General features: G+C 33.4%; 1 protein-coding gene across 2 annotated transcripts in view; it reads left to right on the forward strand.

Moving 5' to 3' along the window:
- The first annotated feature begins 2361 nt into the window (after positions 1–2361).
- Positions 2362–22239, forward strand: part of LOC113510750 (tyrosine-protein phosphatase non-receptor type 9) — a 50951-nt gene continuing 31073 nt past the window's right edge. Inside the window, exons 1-4 of one of the 2 annotated variants that reach the window (XM_052896241.1) lie at positions 2362–2450; positions 10372–10593; positions 11408–11497; positions 13422–13562. In XM_052896241.1, the coding sequence (XP_052752201.1) occupies positions 2418–2450; positions 10372–10593; positions 11408–11497; positions 13422–13562 (486 nt within the window). In that variant the 5' untranslated portion in view covers positions 2362–2417. Of the gene's footprint in view, positions 2451–8018; positions 8161–10371; positions 10594–11407; positions 11498–13421; positions 13563–22239 lie in introns of those variants that run through there. The other variant, XM_052896240.1, reaches the window with a different exon arrangement.

Raw genomic sequence — 22239 nt, forward strand, 5'->3', positions numbered from 1 at the left:
GGCAGCCACTACTGGAGTCGTTCCTCGTTCCATTCTCATAATATAACAATTTTTATTCCAAAAACTTAATTAAATTTCTTCTAGCAACATAAAAATATAAACAGCAAAAAGTTACACGGTTGCAAAATCTTTGAAATATTAGATGTTGGCGGGTACCTACCAATTGTTAATTGTCAAAAAAGTTTTATTAAGTCACACGATTGCTTCCTCTAGAGTGGTTTACTTTATGATAAATAAATCGGTGTTATTTATTATGAACATATTTAGGATAAAAATAAGATTATAAATTAAGAAATTGAAAAAAATAGGCAACATTATTATTTAGATATAGAATTAGATCTTTCCAAAATATAACTAGTAACAGAAAGGTAACCATAGTTTCATCTATGTAGGTTTTTTTTAATGGATGATAATGGAATGGTAACTCCACCTGCGCTATCGGTATATGCTAGCGGGGTACCAGTGAGCGATAATAGGTGACGATTAAAGCAAGTCAGTTAGCCCATTGTAACGAATTCCACGAGAATTAACCACGATGGTTTCCAAGAGGAACCACGTGGAGGTCGACCTGATAGGGTGTATCGCTGGCACTGGGTCAATTAGACTCCATTACTAACAATCCCTTTCCCCTATCTATGTAGGTTAGTATATTACAAAGTCTAATATTTTCTCTTGAAGATCAGGATTCCTTTCCCAAGGTCTAGCACGGTGTTTTCCAACGTGGGGCTGAAGCCCCACAGAGGAGCAATTTGATAGTTAAGGGGGAGGGGCAATTAAAAAATGGACTCGAAGCAATTTTAACTCTCTTGCTCCTGGCCTTTTAAATGCAATGCTATGAGTAGATTTCAGTGCCAAATTTAACAAAAACAGTAAATTAAAAAAATGCTGTAAATATTTATTAGGTATAATTTCGTTTGTCGTTACCAAAATATCGACTGGGCAATAAGAGTCGTCAAGTAAATTTTGTCGGGAAAAATTATGTATGGGGGCATAAAAATTTTAGAAATGTTCAAGTGGGGCAAGGCACAAAAAAGGGTTGGGAAACACTGGTGTAATATTAAATTATTTATCAAATTATGTATGTACATAAATCTGTTCCCATTGTCAGTCTTGATTTGTAAAAAGCCTTGATGAACATGTTCGCACTTTGTATTGTTTGTTCATTATCTATCTTTGCAATTTTCATAGTCCCATCAGTTGTGCTTTCTTGATTTAAGAAATGTTTTAGCTTAATACATTTGGTTTTGTTGTGGAACTCATATGGTGGATTTAATGCAGGTTTAATGACTAATTCGTTATCTAAGTACAGAACAGGAATAACCGTTGATTGTAGTATGTTTTCAATAAAACATTTGAGTCATTTGTTTGGTGGCTACAATTTCGGCTTCAGTGCTTGAGATCGCTAATGATGTCTGCAGTTGATTTCGCCGTGATATTGGATCTCAATAAATACATATTAGATTTGAAGTCAACCTTCCAGATTCAGAATAACCTCAGAGTCAACCCCATTACGTTTTATAATATAAATACGTTAAACTAGGCATGTTTATGGTGTAATGCAGGGTATTAGGATTTCAAGATCACCGCGAACCCCCAAAAAACGGTCTATCATAAGGTTTTTTTAATAAAGGGCCACAAAAGAGCAAACGATAATAAATGTTACGTGTATTTTAATTACTTAGTCAAATTAGTTTGATGCTTGTTTTGCAGCGCAAAGGGTACCGATTCTTGGAGAAATTTTGTTTAATTTCAATTTTAAATTTATCGTTTAGTTGACAATTTTCTTTTTACTATTTAATTGCGTATATGCCATCATTTTCCCTTGATAGAGAATATTGTATTCTTTGGTCATGCTCGTTATAATTGCACATCAGCGAAGATACACTTATTTAATACATTTTGAGAAACCCTGGTGTAATTAGTTTAATAGATTGGCATAGACTTTTTTTTTAATGGATGATAATGGAATGGTAACCCTACCCGCGAAATCGGTACACGCCGACGGGGCACCAGTGAAGGATGATAGGTGAGGATGAAGTAGGTCAGTTAGCCCATCGTGACGAATTCAACAAGAATTGTTCACGATGGTTTCCAGGGGGAACCACGTGGAGGTCGACCTAATAAGGCATATTGCTAGCAATGGGGCTGTCAAATTCCATTACTAACAATCCTTTTCCCCCCACTGGCATAGGCTTAATATAACGTAATAAGGTTTAATCACGGATTAAATATATAAATATATTGTTTTTTTTTTAACTCATAATCTATTAATTTATTTATGAAATTTACTAGGTAATGTGTCTATGATTGTAATTTACTATAACCTGCAGATACTATAGTTTATCTATGCTATTTTAGTGGCGGCTCTTTAGTGGCGGCTGTCAGTTATAGAAATCTGTCAGTCAGTGGATTAAAAAATGGCGGTGGCTCTGTCACCCGATCAGGAATTGGTAAGTTAATCTTGTTTTTTAAATATATACAAACTTTCGAAATATTTTTCTATTGATCTTTAGACACCGGTGCATGTTTTTGTATGTATTATGAATTTATTAGGAACGAATGTTCATAATTTTAAAAATCGGTCGCACTAACTTGCGTCGTTGACCATGTCATCAATGTTTGTTTTGATTTCTTAGTATCCCCTAGTTGTTTTTATTAAATATTTTGTTTTTATTTTAAAGCTGTTATATCTATTTATGTAATTATTTCTGATTTCATTATCTTTTAATTTTATAAGTATCAAACATTTTTTGTAAATTCTTTGGAATTCACAAAGGTAACTATCATTTTGGCCGATTTCCGCTTCCGATTTGTTACTGGAGATGAGAATGGGATCGAAACAGTTCCACGTTTTATTACTCTTTAAAGAAATTCAAATAATAAGTGTAGCTACTTCTACTTAAATAGTGTTTATTATAGGTATTGGAAATAAATAAGTGATGCTACAATATAATAGATATGCATATTGGCAATTATTAGTAAAAACCAAATTATATTTATCTATTTTTTTAACAAACTCTCAGAGAGCTTTCTGATAAAAAAACAGAAAGGGCTAATTCTTTCTCTAAAGGGTATACTGACCCCTATGACTTATCACATAATGCCATTCCTGAAGACTAGTATGTTATTTTTCCATATTGTTATATGCTACTCTTAATTTTGAACAACTAAGTAAGCATTACTGTTTAGTGGTAGAAATATAAATGGGATCGAAGCACTAATTTTGTTGAGTTTCTCTTTGGTGTTATCCAGTCAATGTGCTAAATTTGAATTTTTAAAAACAAATTTTTCTAGACAAGACATTATCAGTAGATAGATATTTTTATTACCAATAATAATTGCAGTTTGTCCTTGCATCTTAAATAGTGTGATTATATCAAATTTCATAATGATTTGTTGAGCCATTAAGGTGCTAAGAGGTAACAAACAAATCAACTTATTATAAAATTTATAATTTAGCAAGGATAAAGTCAAATAAATAAAAATACAATTTGATAATAATAATAATAATAAGTACATTAATAGTAGTTTTTTTTTATGGGTGAAATTGGTATGGTAACCCCACCTGCGCTAACGGGATACGCTGGCGGAGCACCAGTGAAGGGTGATAGATGAGAATGAAAACAGGCCAGTTAGCCCATCATGATGAATTCATCAGGAATTAACCATGAAAGTTTCCAGGGAGAACCACGAGGAGGTCGACCTGGTTGGGTATATTGCTAGCAATGGGATTCTCAGTCTCCATTACTAACAATCCCTTTCCCCCCCGACGGGAAGGTATTGTTAGTAATGGGGACTAGTGGCTTTAATGCTAGTAATATACCCCAACAGGTCTACTACTACTAACCATGTGTTTCTCCGGGAAACCATTCTGGTTAATACTTGATGAATTTGTCACGATGGACCACTTGACCTCCATGATTCACTTTCATTCCTATTAAAAAATTTTCAATATGCATCCACGTTAATTTTTGTTTGATACAACCATGTAGGCAACTTCGGAATTATTGTTTACTTGCGTCCCGAGTCTGGAGTATATTTAGCCGCTTGGCGTTGACGTCGTGCGGTGCAATCGTTTTAAAACTACGTTATGAGTACTTCCGTTGAAATCCCAAACATCAATATGAAGTACAATTTCGCAGTATTATTTTAAGTAATAATATAATGATATGAGAAACCAGTGGGAACGGAAATCAACGTTATAAATCAGTGATTTTAAGTGAGAGTGACGGAGAGTGGCGCAGGCCGGACGCTTAGGTCCGCTCGCATGATGGAGGACCCTCTACCGTATTCAATTTACTCTGATCTTATAGGATTTCAAGTGTACCAAGTAGAACGCGCCTAAATTAAGTACTCATAATTTACTGTGTTCGAAAAATGAATGTAGGTAGTAGGTACTTATCCTTTTATTTTTGGGCTTATAAAAAATGTCCCCGATTTGATTCAAATATAATTCAATGTACCTACTACGTTTATCTCTTTTTTTTTTTACTATAGAATCGCTTTACAATTACTATTGGGTTACACGAGCGTATTTTGTTCTATGTTGGTATCAGGTTTTCTTCGTTACCTAAATGTGACGGTTCACGCTTGCTGGCTAGAGATACAATGTGTTTGGTAGAGCGTATCTTTTTGTAGGATAACGTATTTAACAAGGTACCACCCAATTTTCTTACTGTAGCCGTAGTGCTTTTGTTTCTTGTTATATTTTTGACTAAAAGACTGAACCGTATCTCTACGTAATTTACCCATTTTGCTTATTTAGGTGCGCCAGACCTGAACTAAACGTCAAAATTTCAGCCTTTCGCTGTTCGCTGTTGAGTACAGGCTATTTCTTTTTAACATGAAAAAAAGAAAGATGAATATGTATCTTTTATATTTCAAATAGCTGTTGATTTATTACAAGCCATTTAATTTATTATTGTTATTTCATGTGTTCACATATTTTATTATTTATGTCATGTCATGCGAAGAAATAAAAGAAAACTTAACACCTTACATATACATCATTATCATATCAGACGTTACGTGTCCACTGCTGAACATAGGCATCCCCCATAGATTGCTATAAGCAACGGTCCTCAGCCACCTGCATCCGAAGTTGTCACTCTATCTAGTGGGGGCCCGTCTCAAATTGGATATGCATAAAAGAGGAGTTAGTCTAGGTATGACCGCTGATAGAGGTTCGTGGATGAGGAAGATATACTGCGCCAACCCCAAGTAAATAAAAGGCAAGGCAATGGCAATTATGTATTTAAATAGATGTTGCAATTACATGTTGGTATGTACATGCAGCTGAGATTATATATTTTGTCGTCCTTTCAGACTAATTCTTCTGTATACAGAAAGTGAAAGCTATTTTAGAAATTAAAAACAATTGTACTACAGGAGTTTTTTTTTTTATTTTGCTTGTACTGACATAATGACATTATTATTTATCCATAACAGTTGGTCCACGAGGAAAGCGCGAACTAAGTAACTTATTCGTAATTTTGTTTCTGGATACATATTTTTAAGTTCATATTATAATCGAAATGTAATGTGATTATAATTTACAAAGGTTCCACGGCACCACACCCAAGCATCACGTGTACATAAAGTTATTTTTCACCCACGCCTGCGGTCACCGCCCAACTAAACGACGCGTCATCGGCTCGTGTGAAGTCGTGTGTCATTATCATTACATAGTATAGATAATTTATTCACTAATCTTTCACTAGTACTAGTGAAAAGTTTAACGAACAAATTGGTACCTATTCAGAAGTTGCCGTTACTCATTGTCATCCGTTTCCATTTGATTGTTTTTAGTATCCGATTGATGCGAAGAAAGGAGGGTAATGCTTTTTAAACAATTTCAAAAGGGAAAAAGTTCTCTATTCGCCCTTATTTTTTGGCCGTGACGCATATTGTTATCAGTATTGAACCGATTTGAGTGGTATTGTTCTTATACTACAGACGTAGTATTACGTATATTTTATCATCTAAGATATAATACGTATGTGATGTGAACACGTTCTTGGTTTAGACAAAATAATTCAGTATTAATAAAGTCACGAGATGTTTATATCAAAGTGAAGACGAAATGAAAATAAAATGTTGCAAAGGGAATTGAATTCTATAGTTTATTGAAAAAAAAAATTGTGCTTTTCAGGGCCTGATAACTGCTATTATCTGCAACAATAGATATCGTAATCCTTAGGGGTGTCACACTGTGCATACCATAGAAAGGGTAGCTATTAGGAGGCATAGTCGTTTAATATACGTTAATAGCCCTAGGTGTCCATAATCATTTTATTACCCACGTGACGGAAAATAATAACCGTTGCCTATAGATTATTACCACCTTTGCGATTTCCAGTACTATTAAATATATTGTTAGGTGTGAATCGTGATGAATTGGTTTTAATTATGTCTGATCATCGCTTTGTTATTGCACAGTTGTGTTTCGATGACGAAATCCACCGTTTGCGCTATGATACTTCAAGCGTTTTATTTATTTTACGCCTAAATAATCATTGCCTTTACCATAATTATTTATTGGCAACATTCAGTAACGTAATCATCTGAATTTGTCAATTATAATAATACATATATATAATATATATATGTGTGCCCATCTTTTTTGTAGTCGTGCGTTATTCACCAGAACCCCGATTCAATTGAGTGAAATCAAAATTGTTAGCTTACTTTTAATGGAGTGTTCTGCCAGTGAAACTGAACATGAATTTACAGGGTACAGAGGAATAACACCTGAGTCCTCAGAAATGGCAACGCATGGGGGGTATCATGGGCGAAACAGTATACTCTGTTATGTCCATGGTACTGCTCATGTCTATACGACGCGACAGTTACCACTTTCCATCAGGTGGGCCGTCAGCTTGTTTGTCATTCTAAGTTGTATAAAAAAAAACATTTTCGCCGAAGAAACGAGCGAAAATCCGAAAAAAAAAATATGCTTCCCATACTAACATGCCCGTTCAACTTATAAGTTATAATAATATAGGAGGCTCAAAATGTATTTGTAGTTTTTAAATTGTTTTATATGATGTAAGAAATTTCAGACCAGAAAAAAAATATAGACTATATTTTACCGACATTTCTATTGCATGAATAGATTTATGTATGGCTAACGACTAGATTTCATCTGCACATATAATAGAGATTTTGAAATATTGAGAATTTTAAATTTTCTACTGACTATGACGATATTGTGGACGTATATGGAAAATAAAAATGTTTTCATAGACATTTTGCTTTCTTTTTATGTCGTATCATTGACATAAAATTGTGCTGTGCCGAATTACGGAAGATTTAGAAGCATTTATTTCGTCTGTTTTTGACCTGATTACGTGATTATTAATTTTCTGACATTTTAAGCTGGCGTTTGCTTGGCTGGCGGAGCAAAACCTGCTTATTGCGAAGCGTTGTTATTATTATATCAACTGTTAATTATTCACTGCTGCTTCCCCCCACAAATTGCCAATAGCTGCCACGCTTGGCAGGCGGGTTGGTAACTGTAGTTAGATTTTGTTAATGTTCTAAGAGGGACGCTGTTGCTCATCTCTTGAGCATTATATTACATCGGTGTCTTTTGTCATGTTTAAAGTTTCTGTTTGTGCAGTGAAAATATACTTGTTTTATAAACATATACGATCGAATGATGTAATCACGTAACGCTAGTAGATTCGTGCGGCGAGCGCGTGCTGCTCCATAATAATATACAGGGACCCACACACCCGCACCGCAGGAAACACATCCCGGAAGAATTAACCCGCTGTCTCCCGACGGCTTATTTGCATCTACATACATATGCAACGGCCGCATCCCGCCAGCTTGTATCGTACCACTCAAGTGCCTTTTTCCAGTAGTCACTGTACCGTGTCATTATTAATAACAGGTGTCGGTGCGCTCGTTTTCTCCAAGTTGTGACAATAATTGCAATGGCCTAAGTCACGAAGTGGACACGCGCTGAATCATTTGAGGATTTACTACGATTCGTTTACAAGTTCGGGTTGAAGTTCGCGTGATAGAGAGTGTAACGGAATAGTGAAATCTATTTGTATTATTTATATTTGTGTACCTACATTGCCGGACACTAAGACGTCGATCCAGCCCGCAATGGAAATAGCATTTCGTCGTAGTTTTTTAAAAGTTTTGAGGGTAGGTGTTGATAAAACTTGTAGTAGCGATGTATTATAGTTATTAGATGTAAGTGAATGAGGCATGTTTATATATTTTTGTTTAATTCGTTATGTCTTTTTAAATCTATTTTCAAACACTTGCTACCAATCATTGTACAAAATCTCAAAAAAATGGAGGGAATTACAAAGATTATGGGAAAATAAAATAAAATTATAAAGTAGTTGACATAAAAATATATTCAGATATTTTACGATTGTTATTTGATATTATGCTCCATATACATGTAAAAATGACAGTGAAAATGCTATTAAAATATGTATATAATTGCTTAAACTGAAATAAAAATTTTACCAAAAAATAATCTTAATTTTTTTTATTTTAATCAAAACACAAGTTATGGATATTATGTGTTTACTAGATAAAAACAACTATCAAATTATGCTATTTATACAATCAATATCAATCAAAATGATATTTATGTATCACCAGTATATCTATGGTTTTGTCCATAGATTAAATATAGTACCTACCTGTGGTAAAAATGAAGTACTATTGAACTGATCTGGTGGAGTCAAAAGGTAACAGTTGGAATTTTGTTATAAAACAACGCAGCTTAATTTATGATGTCTTAATGATTAATTACATGACAGACTTTGATCAGGGTATGATAATAGATCCTGAAATTTATCACAATGTCTGCGTATAAAATCTTGTTTTAAATAAAGTTAAAATTGTAATTATTATAGGTTATGGGTAAAGGTCTCGTTGTAATATATTCTTTTAAAATATGTTATTAATTTAGTTAGATAGATATTTTTTATTGTTTCCTTCATAAGATTACAATATTAAATTCATTATTATTACAAACAATTACAAGAAAATATTACGCATATATATTCATATCATATCAGCTGTTAGTTGTCCACTGCTAATAGGGCTCCTTCTATTAGGGAAGATTTTGCCAGTAGTTGCCACGCTTGGCAAGCAGGTTAGCAGCCACAGTTGGGCTTTAGTGATCTTTAAAGATCTGCTGCTGCTGCTGCTGCTGTCTATCCTTCGACCATTAAGTTCCCTCAGTCACCTTTTACTCTTACGACACCCACGGGAAAGGAATAACTTACAGTATATTAATACCCCTTGTATTAATGTCAATTATTAATTAGTTAAAACATTCTGCGGCTGTGGAATGGTTGATAAATATTTAATATTTAATATATTACAATATGTGTTAAAATGTATTTATTATAAATTGTTTTTTGTTGACTACCCATTGTTTGCCGATTCACAGGCAGGCAGTGTATTTTAGCGGTAACCTTGGTTTTTCGGTGAAATAAGTTTTTAAATCCTTTTCGTTCCAGAGTATGGTCATAGATGAAGACGTGATAAAATTATAAATTATACGTTAAAAGATTGGAAAGAAACATTCATGGCGAGAGAGGACTTTCGATTTGCTTAAGGCATGAAACCTTAGACAAATTGAAAGTTCTCTCTAGCTTTGATACTTAATTTTCATAATTTAACTTTAGTTACTTATTATTGTCCCGCTACTTGGCACGGATGTTTCTTCTTAAGAGGAGGGTATGGCTATACCAACTATACTATTATGACAGTGGTCAAGCGCCTTAGTATAGAGTTTTATTTTGAATTTTCCTTCTTTTACATTAGTCTTTGATGCTTTGCCCCCTTTGCCAAGCCTTACGCAGTTCTAGGATTGCTTCATATGGGGTATATTTGTGTAGAGACTGAGAAAAAATATTAATTGAGGAGTCGGAAATTTCCAATTAAGGAACTGTTTGAATTAAAAATGATTTGATTTCATATTTTTCATGTTTTTTGATAGAAATTACACATGTATGCAGCGCAGACGAAAATACTTGTTCTCACCTTTTCAGCGTGATTTATGTTTGTGTTTGTGTACATTATAGTTTAGTGAAATTCTTTTTTTAATAAAATATCGAAGAGTGTGGAGATGTGAGAGTATATAATGCGTACTTTTGTTGTATATATTTTTCTATACAACCTAGAATGGCATATTAGCTGACGGTTCACCTGATTGAAAGTAGTAACAGTCTCCTATATGAACAGTATCAATATTTGAATACTTGTTTTGATTGTACTCAACTTATAAACGATTGTTTAGACTTGAGACTTGATGACTTGGTACCTAATTCTTAAAGACCAATATAGCAGTGTTTCGCTATCTTATAATTAATTTATGTTTGGTTCCAGGCGACGAAAGCGTTTTTAGACACATTGACCGAGGCGGGTGCAGTGTGCGTGTCCCGAGCGACAGCGATCAAATTCCTGCTCGCGCGCAAGTTCGATGTGGACCGAGCGTTCGCGCTCTGGCGGCAACACGAGGCCACACGTCGCCGCGAAGGGCTTAGCAAGTTTGCACCGTTCGAGGATCCGCTCAAGGCAGAACTTGAAACTGGAAAGTTTACTATATTGGTTAGTTTTCATTAAACATTTTTTCTTTGTATTTATAGGGGAAATAAAAATTACGTATTCGGCAGGCAGGCATTGTATAGAAGGAAGGGAAAACGTTTCCCTGATACACGTGCACGAAGTTGATGAATTGTAATTTTAATATTATGTGGTAAACAGGTAACTGTGAAATAAAGTACATTGCTAAATCTTACGATTTCTCAACATGATTTGGTAAATATACGAATTTTATAAAAAAAAAAAACGATAAGTTTTCGGCCTTTCACTAAACCAAACTTAACCTACCTTCCTAACCACGAGAACGAGCACCACGCATTAAACATGTTTAAATATTGTCTCTGTTACTGCAAAAGCCTGAATTACGGTAAATCTAAAATTTTCTATATTTTTATCAGAGAGGTGGTAAATGTCTAAAAATTGATATATTTTCTTATAAAATCCTTACATTTACTAACTCATGTTGACAACCTAAGATTTACTGATATACCCTGAGATTTATCAATACTGGATCTTTACAGTAGAGAGAGGCATTGAAAGATGGAAAACTAAGTCGAAGTAAAACTAGTAAAAATGTATTTTGTTATTAAAATCCTATTGGTATATCTAGGCCATAGTTCACTTTGCAAATAGATAATAGGAAATGTGAGAAAATAGTAGAATTAGCACCAAGTCCTACTGTCAGTTATATATATAAAATATAGTTATATCTATAAAATTCAATACTATCCCTCATTTAGAAGGACCAAAACATTCTTTCAATTTAATTCTTTAATGCATTATATATTTTAAAATATGTAATGTATATATATCTTTGCAGCCAACACGCGATGCGACCGGAGCAGCTATTGCGGTTTTCACGGCGAATAAACATTTCCCCACACAGACAACGCATCAAACGACGTTGCAGGTGAATAAACGTTTAGTAAAAAAGAAGTGTACATCAAAAAAAACAAATACTTGTACGAGTCTATCGTAACACGCACTACACATTGCATTATACGTTTTCGCTGTATATATTTGCATTGAAATTGCGTAAGGTTATTTCCATAACCTTATTATCGAATCGTTTATCACATCAATCAGTTTGGTAAATACATAATAAAGGAGGATTCGCCCTGTGGTTCCGGCATAGAATAGGCCATCCCTTCCTTTCCCGTAAGTGTCGTAAAAGGCGACTAAGGGAGGGCAAAGGATGGACAGCGGTGTCTCTCTTAAAACATTAAATCTAAAAATCATTAAGTCTGCCTTTTGTACTAGACTTTTTTTTGTAATATGGTCAATAAATAAATAAAGCCTAACAGCGATTGCCAACCCGCCTGCCAAGTGTGAGTAACTACTGGGAAAACCCACTAAGAGGAAGGTTTATGTTCAGCAGTGAACAGTTAAAGACTGATATGACGATGATGATGATAATACAGAATGGAACTGAAATCATTTTACATATAGTGGTGTAAAATAATGACCATCATAAAAAAATAATTTTATTAGTGTGCTTTTGATTATTAGATTTAAGTCATATGATTTATTTGCATATTTCCCAATTTTAAATTTGGGTATTTTCAAACCACTAGAATGCCAAATCAGTTAATATTCAACTTTATGAAAAATGGCAATTACCGCTTATTCTCTTAGACACAAACGTTAAGAATATTAAATGTCATATCGTCACATCAATTATCTGATCCTCAGCTTAGGATAGACATGTGGTGACGCAACCCAGAACTCTCAGATCCGAGCCAATTTAGAAATGTTCATTTAAGTAATGGCCCAACCGAAAATTGAACTCGGGACCTTAATTTATACAAAGTGACTATTACTGTAGCTCGAAATCATAGATTGCATAATTGCATTATAGCATCTGTTTCCCTTATGCGCTCGCTACCTTTATGAAGGATTATGAACCTTTATATCGATGTGAGGCAACTTGGGGATTATTTATATATAAGTACTTTTTAAGTACAATTTAAATAATTTTAATGTATTTAGTATTAATATAAATCTACGTGGTTTCTGAATGCTAATGTAACATAAATTCTGTAACTTGTATTTTTATTATTATTAAAATAAAAAAAAAAATAAAAAAAAAATAAAAAATAAGTAATTAGAAATTTTGAAAATTTTCCTATTGTTTTAAAAAATTTACTGGCAATTCCAATATCGCTTTACTAAGCTATAAGCTTCGCTATAAATATTATTAAAATGTTACTTTTCTTGTGCTAGAAAATGTATTGAATCTTATTAGACTTATTAGATTAGATTTATGTATTGTATATGTAAAACAAATATTTATCATAACCCTTCAGATTGAAAAGCCATAACAGCATTGTTGATCGCTGCTTTATAACAGAAATAGGCAAGGTTCCAAACTAGTTACGCATTTTTACCATCTAATAAAACCTCTATCAGATTGTACTTGTAATCAGTCATACATATTTAAAAACAATATTCAGAAGGCAAAAGAAAATTTTTTCTAACATCACCTCACAAAACACTGCCGTCCGTGGTGGTTTACGTACCTTGTAATTTTACTGCTATTTTCCGTCAAAACAAAATATGGTCATGCAAGTTACGTTGCTTTATGGCTGGAAACATGAGTAGGACAGAAGCACCGAAGCAAAAAACTTGTTTAAAGTCATTTCATTCCTACTCGTATTAAGGAATATCGGTTTACGCTGTTACTTTGTTAGTATTTAGAGTTTTACGTTTTTAAGTCGATCTATTTATATATCTATATACTCTGAGTTAGTAAGTACCTTAAGGTTACTAAGTACATAGTTCTAAATTGTAAAATGTGTCACTAATTAATATTTTAACATCTTTTCTATTAACAGGGCGTGGTATACCAGTTGGATGTGGCCCTCCAGTCACTGGAGACTCAGCGAGCTGGTCTCGTCTTCATTTATGACATGACAGATTCAAAATATACAAACTTCGATTATGAGTTGTCGCGGAAAATACTCACCATGCTTAAGGTAAGAACTACTTATGTATATGTTACAAAATAAATAATTCCTCTTGGATAGAATTTCTTTCTAAGTACAAAGACATTGCTAAATGCGTTCTGTTTTTATTTTTTTTGACAGCTAGACTTTTATTTATTACTAGCTGACCCTGTAAACGTTGTTTTACCACTTATTGCGAAGTATAAAAATTGCAATTAAAATACAGGTGTTGATCGTAAAACGATAAAAATTTAAAGTTGTATATATTTTTCAATGCTAAATTATAATTAAATAAAAATAAAGAAATTGTCAAAAAAATAAAAAAAAAAATATTTTGGGGTGGGTCACCCTTATCATTGAGGGGTATGAAAAATAGATGTTGGCCGATTCTCAGACCTACCCAATATGCACACAAAATTTCATAAATATCGGTAAAGCCGTTTCGGAGGAGTTTGGTAACAGACACCGTGACACGAGAATTTTATATATAAGATTTTCGAACGGCCGGACGTCGCTGACTCAGTTTATCTCTATCACGCTATAACTACTCAGTATTGTTAGATAGGTTGATTTAGTTTGCTTAGGAGAGGGAGAAGGGCCAGTTATGAAATAGCTTGTGTTGGCAAAAAAACTACGTTGCGTTCCATTGTGGACAATCCCAAGCTCACAGGCGACATTGAGCCGTTAAGTTTAAGGCGAGATTTTGCTTCACTTTATGTGTTCTATCGCTTGTGATTGTATTCTGTGGAATGTTCGAAATGGTGCCCACAGTCACCTTTTATCATTACACCACTCGCAATCGACAGGGAGAGTTTTTGTATAAAAGTCGATTGCTTGGGTACCTCTGTCCCATTCGTGATTCTACCGTAAAGCAGTTGTGTTTGCATGGCTGTATTTCGGTTTGAAGGGTAAGATATGGCGTGAATTTACAGGGTACAGAGGAATAACACCTGAGTCCTTAGGAATGGCAACGCATGGGGGGGTATCATGGGCGAAACAGTATACTCTGTTATGTCCATGGTACTGTTCATGTCTATAGGCGACAGTTACCACTTTCCATCAGGTGAGCCGTCAGCTTGCTTGCCATTCTAAGTTTTATAAAAAAAGGGAATTCATCTTCACATGCTAGAATCTAAATAATCGTATCCAGTGGAATTTTCTTCTGCGAACGTAAAGGGTATGAAGTATAATATGTACATAATATAGATATTTATTTACCAATCAATTTTGGGCCCTTTTCACAGTGCTCTGTTATTTAGTTTGATATTCTTGGCATATATTAGACCGATATTAATAATATGTTTACTATTTACATTTTTACGATAGAGCAGTTAATAAAATGTATCGGAATATGATAAATTCACAAAGTTACAGTAATAATAAAGATCTCTTGAACGTTGTAAACTTTGGTGTGTGTGTGTGTGTATATGTATATATATATATATATATATATATATATATATATATATATATATATATAATTTGCGTCTTAAAAATAATCTATTGTAAAACTATATTTACACCACTGCTTCATTACACTTACTTCTACATTTTAAATCATTTCTACGCACTTTTTGTTTAAAATCTCATCAAGTAATATTTATTCTCCTACCATAAGGCACCATGAAGAATTTTTAAAAAAAATAAATCAAATAACGGCTACTCAAGTTTATATGAATTTGTTATAGACGAAGATGTTTCTCTCTGATAATAATTAAATCTATAAAGAGGAAATTTATTTCTTGCTACTGTGTATTTTCTCGTAACGATAATTATTTTATTTGTGACGTCTACGATCGTAATATTAACACGGAAATGTAATGTTGAATGATTTCGTAGGATTGTGGCGTAAACAATTTTAGAAATATTACGTTATTATATTATTATTGCGCTGGTTTCGGGGATCTAAGCTAAATGACATTTATTATTCATATACATCTTAGTTACTTACACTTATACTCAAATTTTTAACCGAAAACAATTGACAAGTAACTCTACTATTACTCGTTGAATTTTTATTTTATTAATATTTATTATTTTAAAAGATTTTGTGCTATTATAGACTAGTTTTAGATGGCGTATGAAGCTAAAACATATACCAGGTATTAAGTTAGATACTTAAGAATACGAGTGTGAAAACTACATCAAATTTGGTATAGTAGTTTTTGCGTTACGCCGGAATATCACAAACAGACAAACAAAATTTTTAAAGATTAATGTGTGGCATCTATTGGTTTTATTTAGGCCTCTCATATTATTTTTTCTTAAGTAACTTCCATATACAGACATCGTCTAGTTACGATTTTATTATATTAGTAAGGTCAGATTGTTAAAATAATATTTATTTAGGATTACCTATGTACCGTATAAATATCAATTTACAAAAATAATAACTAATCGCCAAAGAGAAAATTGGGTCTTCCTTAATCTTGAGAAGTTGACTTTTGGCGTATTGCCGTATACCTTATTTATTCATCATTATCCTCTGCACATTGTCACTAAGTCAAGTAGTCTGTTTTACTGTTGCAAAGTAACAGATTCATAACTATGATTGAGAGAAAGAAAGAAAAATTATTTATTTAGTAACATACCATACATAGATATTACAAAAGCTAACAATAAAAAAAAATAAACAAAGTCTAGTCACTAAAAAGGCTCTTACTCAGCATATGTCAGCAGTCTTTATGGCTCGACGCTGGTCTTCCATAAGAGCCTATACAAATAGTGCTGTGCGCAAAAATGAAATTAAATAACAAGCAACAATAAAACAAATATTAGTGTTAAGTTAGTATATAATATAAAACATATATGAGACACATGGAATATATAGATAAATACACAATAAGTGGTATGGTAAAAAAAAAATAAGAATCTAAATTTTTATTGAATTGTAATGTTGGTGAAATAATAAATACTAATAGCGTTATAACTTATTACTACAACGTACTTATTATTTGCTAGCACCATCTTATCGGCCATGAACTGAACTACTAACGGAATGAATTTGTTTTATAAATTATCTGGGTAAAGTGGCCATTTAACATTTCGGTGACCCTAAGTTGCCTTATCAACGAAACTTGCAAAAATTACGGCTGTACCCATGTATAGCCGTATTTTTTGCAAGTTTTGTTGATAATGGCTGGACATATTTTGATATATAGACTTTGACATAATTTTAAAATTACTGTTCGACATTACCTTTTATCTTGTCCTTCATTGTTTTAATATAAAGTTTACAATTCTATCTTATATATTTTTTTTTCTTTCTAATAATTACATTATGGATTCGACGATTTATATCAACTTTTAATCCAAAATTAACCGACTTCAATTATGTATTCGATTTTTTTGACCACTAAATATAATACATTAACTTTTGGTTTCTACATTTGTAAATTTTTTCGTACGAGCTCACCGGTTACGTTAACGAACCTTTCAGTTTGTCCCTTTTGCGTCCACGTTGATTTATTTGGCTAATTTACGTTCGTTTAGAGCGATCTCTTTCGATATTTGTAGTCACTAATTGCTCTCTTCAATATTTGTTACTTATTTATGCATAGTACCTCTCAAGGTGATTTTGTACGTTCATACATATGTATAACGGGAATTTTATGAACTTATTATGTTTGTCGTTTCCGATAATTGGATCGACCTAATTTGGAAGCCTCCTTCAAGGTGAGTATGGTGTTTTACGTCGCAGTGTCTCGCCTCGCACTGCGGACTGAATTTTGAATGTTGAAATACGCAGAATAAGTGTTTGTAAATCGGAAATGTCGATATTAAATATGTTCATATCGGTATTGCCAAGGTATTCCTCATATTGCAGTTACTGGAGTTACTTAAGTCACGGCAGTATCGGAATTCTAATGCTATAGTTGGTCGTTTTTTTCAAATATTCTGTTGAAGAAAATCTGATTTGTCTCCAAGTTAAAGAATGTATATTGCTATCTACGCGCATTATATTGACACGAATACGTAGTGATGCTTTGTGCATAACTTAACAGAGTAGGTATCGAAATATCTCCGGCCGTAATCAGTTTTGTCTTTATAACTTATTCAATAATTGATTAGGCTCCCATTAATTTCACTCGAATAAAACTGAATTCTCTTGTCTATGATCTACCGAGTACTGTTCAGAACTTAATTCTTTGTAAATCCATTCAATTAGAGGGCAGGCTTTTAACGAAATGTATTTTCATTAATCAAGATTAAACCGCAATCTATTTTATATACAGCTGTAACCTGTGGCTTTGTTTACATGAAGTAGAAATTTAATGTGGATTGGTGTCGTATGATAATTTATGGCACAAAGTTATATTAAAATTCTATTAGCGGTTTAATGCGTCATTAAGTTATCGAAAGATTTTATCCTATCAAAAATATAAAATGTAACATAATGCCAAGTCTCGCAACGTAATTTTTCTTTATAGAGTTTATATCAATATTAGACGTCTTCATTTCTATAATAATTGTAATGACTTGGTAATTGGATGGCAACATGTTCTATTAATAAAATACTTCTTAAGTGTTATTGTTTAGATTTACTTGTTAATCGAAATAGTCGATTTTGTATTATTATTTTATAATTATGGTGCCGTGGTATTGCGTTATTTACAATGAAGTTATAAGGTGGTCAAAAGTTTCATGAATCGCTTCGGGAAAGGGATGGTAAGGCTGAGCTCGCCTTGATAGGGGACTGCTGTACCCCCTGAAAACCTTTATATTTGTAATATTAAGTACCTAGAATTTGGATAGAAGTGCTAACATAAAAATGAATAAAACTATTATTTTATCAATCAGTGATCAACGTATGCTTTAATATATTGTCACTAATAAGTTATTACTAAAATCTGCTTCCTATCTATTTTTGATGGGAATAATTAAATACATTTAAGTCTTTAACATAATTGCTGACGCAACAATGACATGTCTGGCTGAACATGCGATCAGCACATCAGAAGCGGTAAGTTTCCGTTACAGCGGCTTATTTCCCAATACGGCAACTCATCGTGTGGATGAAAACTCGTAGCTCCGATTTCCCCGTAGCGTGGTGGGCGGATGCGGGTCGTAGTGTTTCGTAGCGGGCGACTGCCGCCCGCCCCGATCGCCCGTCGCCCAACCGGCGACCTACGTCAGTCGAGCTCGTGCTATCGACGCGGCCACATGTCTGCACTGCGTGTTCTTGCATGTTTCAATTACGTGTACGTTCGTGTAAATACGTCACATCAATTATCCAGTGTCTTCGTTGTATACACACATTAAAGTCGCCGCGGTGATCGTATCCGACGGTGTCCCGCGGCAGCTGTCAAAAGTGCTGCAAACAGGTGGCGGTTGCATATCAGTGCTATTATTGGGTGTTTTGGCCAAGCGTACAGCGGTACAGCCGTGCCAGTGTCTATTAGCAGTGGCGGAGGAAAGTGTTTTGGATTAAGGAATCCAACCGCCCGGGTACGCTGGTCTATTGTGGAAACACATTCGATCGATAAGCCCAACAGCTGAGTCGAGTGCACGTTACTGCTCGCATAGCATATCCAAGGTAATTCTGATAACGTTGTCTGGGTAACGCATTTCATAATATGTAAATGTTAAGTTTCTCTTAATAGTGACAGTAGTCAAGGATTATTATTTTCGAATTATCTGTTTTAAGTATGGTTTTTAATGAGCTTATGATAAAGTAATCAATCCATATATTCCTGAAATTATATAAATTATTATCATTATATTTAATAATCGAGTACTATAATAAAAAGTGCCTATTATTGTTTTAAGTTGGTACCTAAAAATATTTTTCCAACATCGATGACAAAAAATAGTTTGTTTTAATCAGTATTAAAGTCATAATTTCAAATAATAAAATGAGATAATAAATAATAAGATTATATTAATACTGTAGTTTATGAGTGAACATTTGATGACTCCTTTCGACAGTTTGTGCACGACAAATGTAGGTTACTGTAAAATTGGTAAAAAGATATCGATTACAAATCATTACCTATTTATTATTTACATACAAGTGTTTAATCCTAAGAGAATCTGATTAAATAGAAGTATTATCTTTTAGAACTAATTTTATTTTTCATCATTACTGCAAAGTACTGGAAATCAGCACTTTTGTAAACTTATTCTTAGACATGTTTATTTGTCATTATATTAAAAGAAAATAGCTAAGGTATGTAAATCTTGATAACAAATTGTGAGCGATGCTGGTAACTCTTGTTTACCAAAAAAGATAAATAACAAAGTCAACAAAAAAGTTATTGTTGCGAGTGAATGTTTTCGTACTTTGTAACCTCTAACATTAAATTCTTCTCTGTTTATGCAAAATAAAATTAGGTTTGCCCCCAATATGGGGAGACGTAGTAAAGCGGCACCCCTTCTAAATTGACAAAATGTTATTGTAGAATGTGGGAGCCTATTCATATGTGACCATTATTATGATAATTAATTGTTCACCATACGTATGAAAAGAGTGATTAAATGGTTTCCGTAACGTATCATATAGGTACCTATACAAGTATATAAAAACTACGACATTTGTAAGCAGGTTATCCTTATTTTGTACAGACTTTGCGGATTCGATTCCTATAGAAAAATGACGCTGAATTTCATAAAAAGATATTATATAATTTATTGGTTTTGCAAGTTTTCTTGTTTTGCTGTACTGACATGTGAATTTGTGTATTTTTTGCATAACACAAAAATATTTAAATAACGTCACACCCGGGTCGCTTGATCAGACATTGAAACGGATGCGTATTAGACAAACTTATTTTTACATAGGATCGAGCAATACTGTGTCATATTATTACGTAACAAGCAGTTCTGTAACCTCTAATTATGTCTAAGAATATAACTATTATAGGTAAGTTGTTGTTAAAGTCGACAATGTAATCTTAAAATAGCCAAATGCGTGCCTGTCGATATTTAGCTTCGTTAGGTATTGTCAAATAACATATTGAATTTTCAATTTTTCAATTTTAATTCCCTTTGATTCGAAAGGAATTGAATATCGTTTAATATAAATTGATTTTTTTTTTATTTAAATGCCTCACGATCAAATGCATTAGCAATTTATACATGAAATGAGTCTTGAAGTAGAAGTAAATCATTCTCTCCTTGTTCTCTATATGAAAATTATAAGTATTGATGAATTTTATAGATGAATGTATAATTACTTTATTGGTTACATGTTTTGTGTGTGTGTTGCATGCTATTTAGATGGACATTACATTGTAAATCTCTAGAAATTACCTGTTTAATAGTTCTATTTTCTTATATTATTGCTAATCAGTTGAGTAATTTTGTACGCTACTTGCATAATGTTTACTCTTTTCGTTTTCTTTCGTAATGGTTGTGCGTAGTTTCAATTCCATAGAGTAGTTGTAGTTCATAACCGTACATCTTTAATTGTATTAAATACATTATCATCATCATATCTCTTGTTGACTATCCGCTGCTGAATATAGGCCTCCCCCATAAGGAAGGAGGGTTTTGCTAGTAGTTGCCACGCTTGCAAGCGGATTAGCAATCGCGGATAGACTTTTAGTGATGTTTTAAGGGGAATGGAGGGAGGAAGGGACGACACTGCTGGCCATCACTCGACCTTTTAGTTCCCTTAGTCGCCTCTTAGTACACATACGGGGTGACCCATTCTATACCGGGACCACACGACAATTTAGTTTATTCGAACTAAATTATGACTCTGTCTATTTAAAGGTAAATGTTTTTAACTGTATAGTATGCAATCATGTGCCGACACATTTAATTAGACAAAGGTATTGTAATAGTTGTTGTCATATTTTGTTCATATATATAGTGCCATAGACCAAGTTAGTGTTAAAAATTATAGTAACAAGTGAACGAAAAGTGTGATAGTCTCAGTATAGGCGGTAGGTGTTGATCGATTTTTGATGCGACTCGCCTGCACAGAGTTGCACGTCTCGACCCTGCGTCAATGTCGGCACTCACTCTCCATCGCTAATTGAATAATCGCTTACTATTTGGCAATCTGTAGTAACGTAATATAGCTTATATTTAACGTTACCATTATGGACTTCCGCTTAACAACAATTCATCGTGTTTTTCTAAAAACTATCACACTATGACAAAGATTTTTAAATCAATCAATTTTACATCAATATATTTAGAAGAAAGGCGTTTTAGTCTTCGTGTTCTTATATTCTCATAGGCCGTCTTCAGTATTTAGGTATCAGTATAGGATTGGATTGTATCAAACAAACATAGCCAATTTCTATTATACCTCCCGGAATTTTTTATTAAATATTTTTTTCGCAAAATGTCATCCTTTACATCATAGGTTATCTTCAACGTTAACGTCGAATGTTCTAAGTGTACGCTAATAGAGGAGGTTTATATTTCATTGTGAAGTCACCTATAATTATATATACCTATAATTATATATATTATAATTGGCGACATCTGTTTGAATACCTTCATACCTTATGTATTGATGTCGATTCAAATTCAAATTGTATTTGAATTCGATTATAAACATTTATACTGCGATTAAAATTTGGTGTTTTATTATTAGGGTTTATCTGGGATATTAGTTGTAAAAACTGCATCATAAATCGTTCAAACATGAGGAAATCGATGCCAATACGTCGCAGTATCGCGGATAGGAGAGGCCTACGTGGGCGCGCCAACCAGTCTTCAAGAGCAAGGTCAAGGCTGTTGCTGTTTGTCA

This window comes from Galleria mellonella, unplaced genomic scaffold, assembly GCF_026898425.1.
Source record: "Galleria mellonella isolate WM207_F2 unplaced genomic scaffold, CSIRO_AGI_GalMel_v1 utg32, whole genome shotgun sequence".
Taxonomy (NCBI): Eukaryota; Metazoa; Arthropoda; class Insecta; order Lepidoptera; family Pyralidae; genus Galleria; species Galleria mellonella.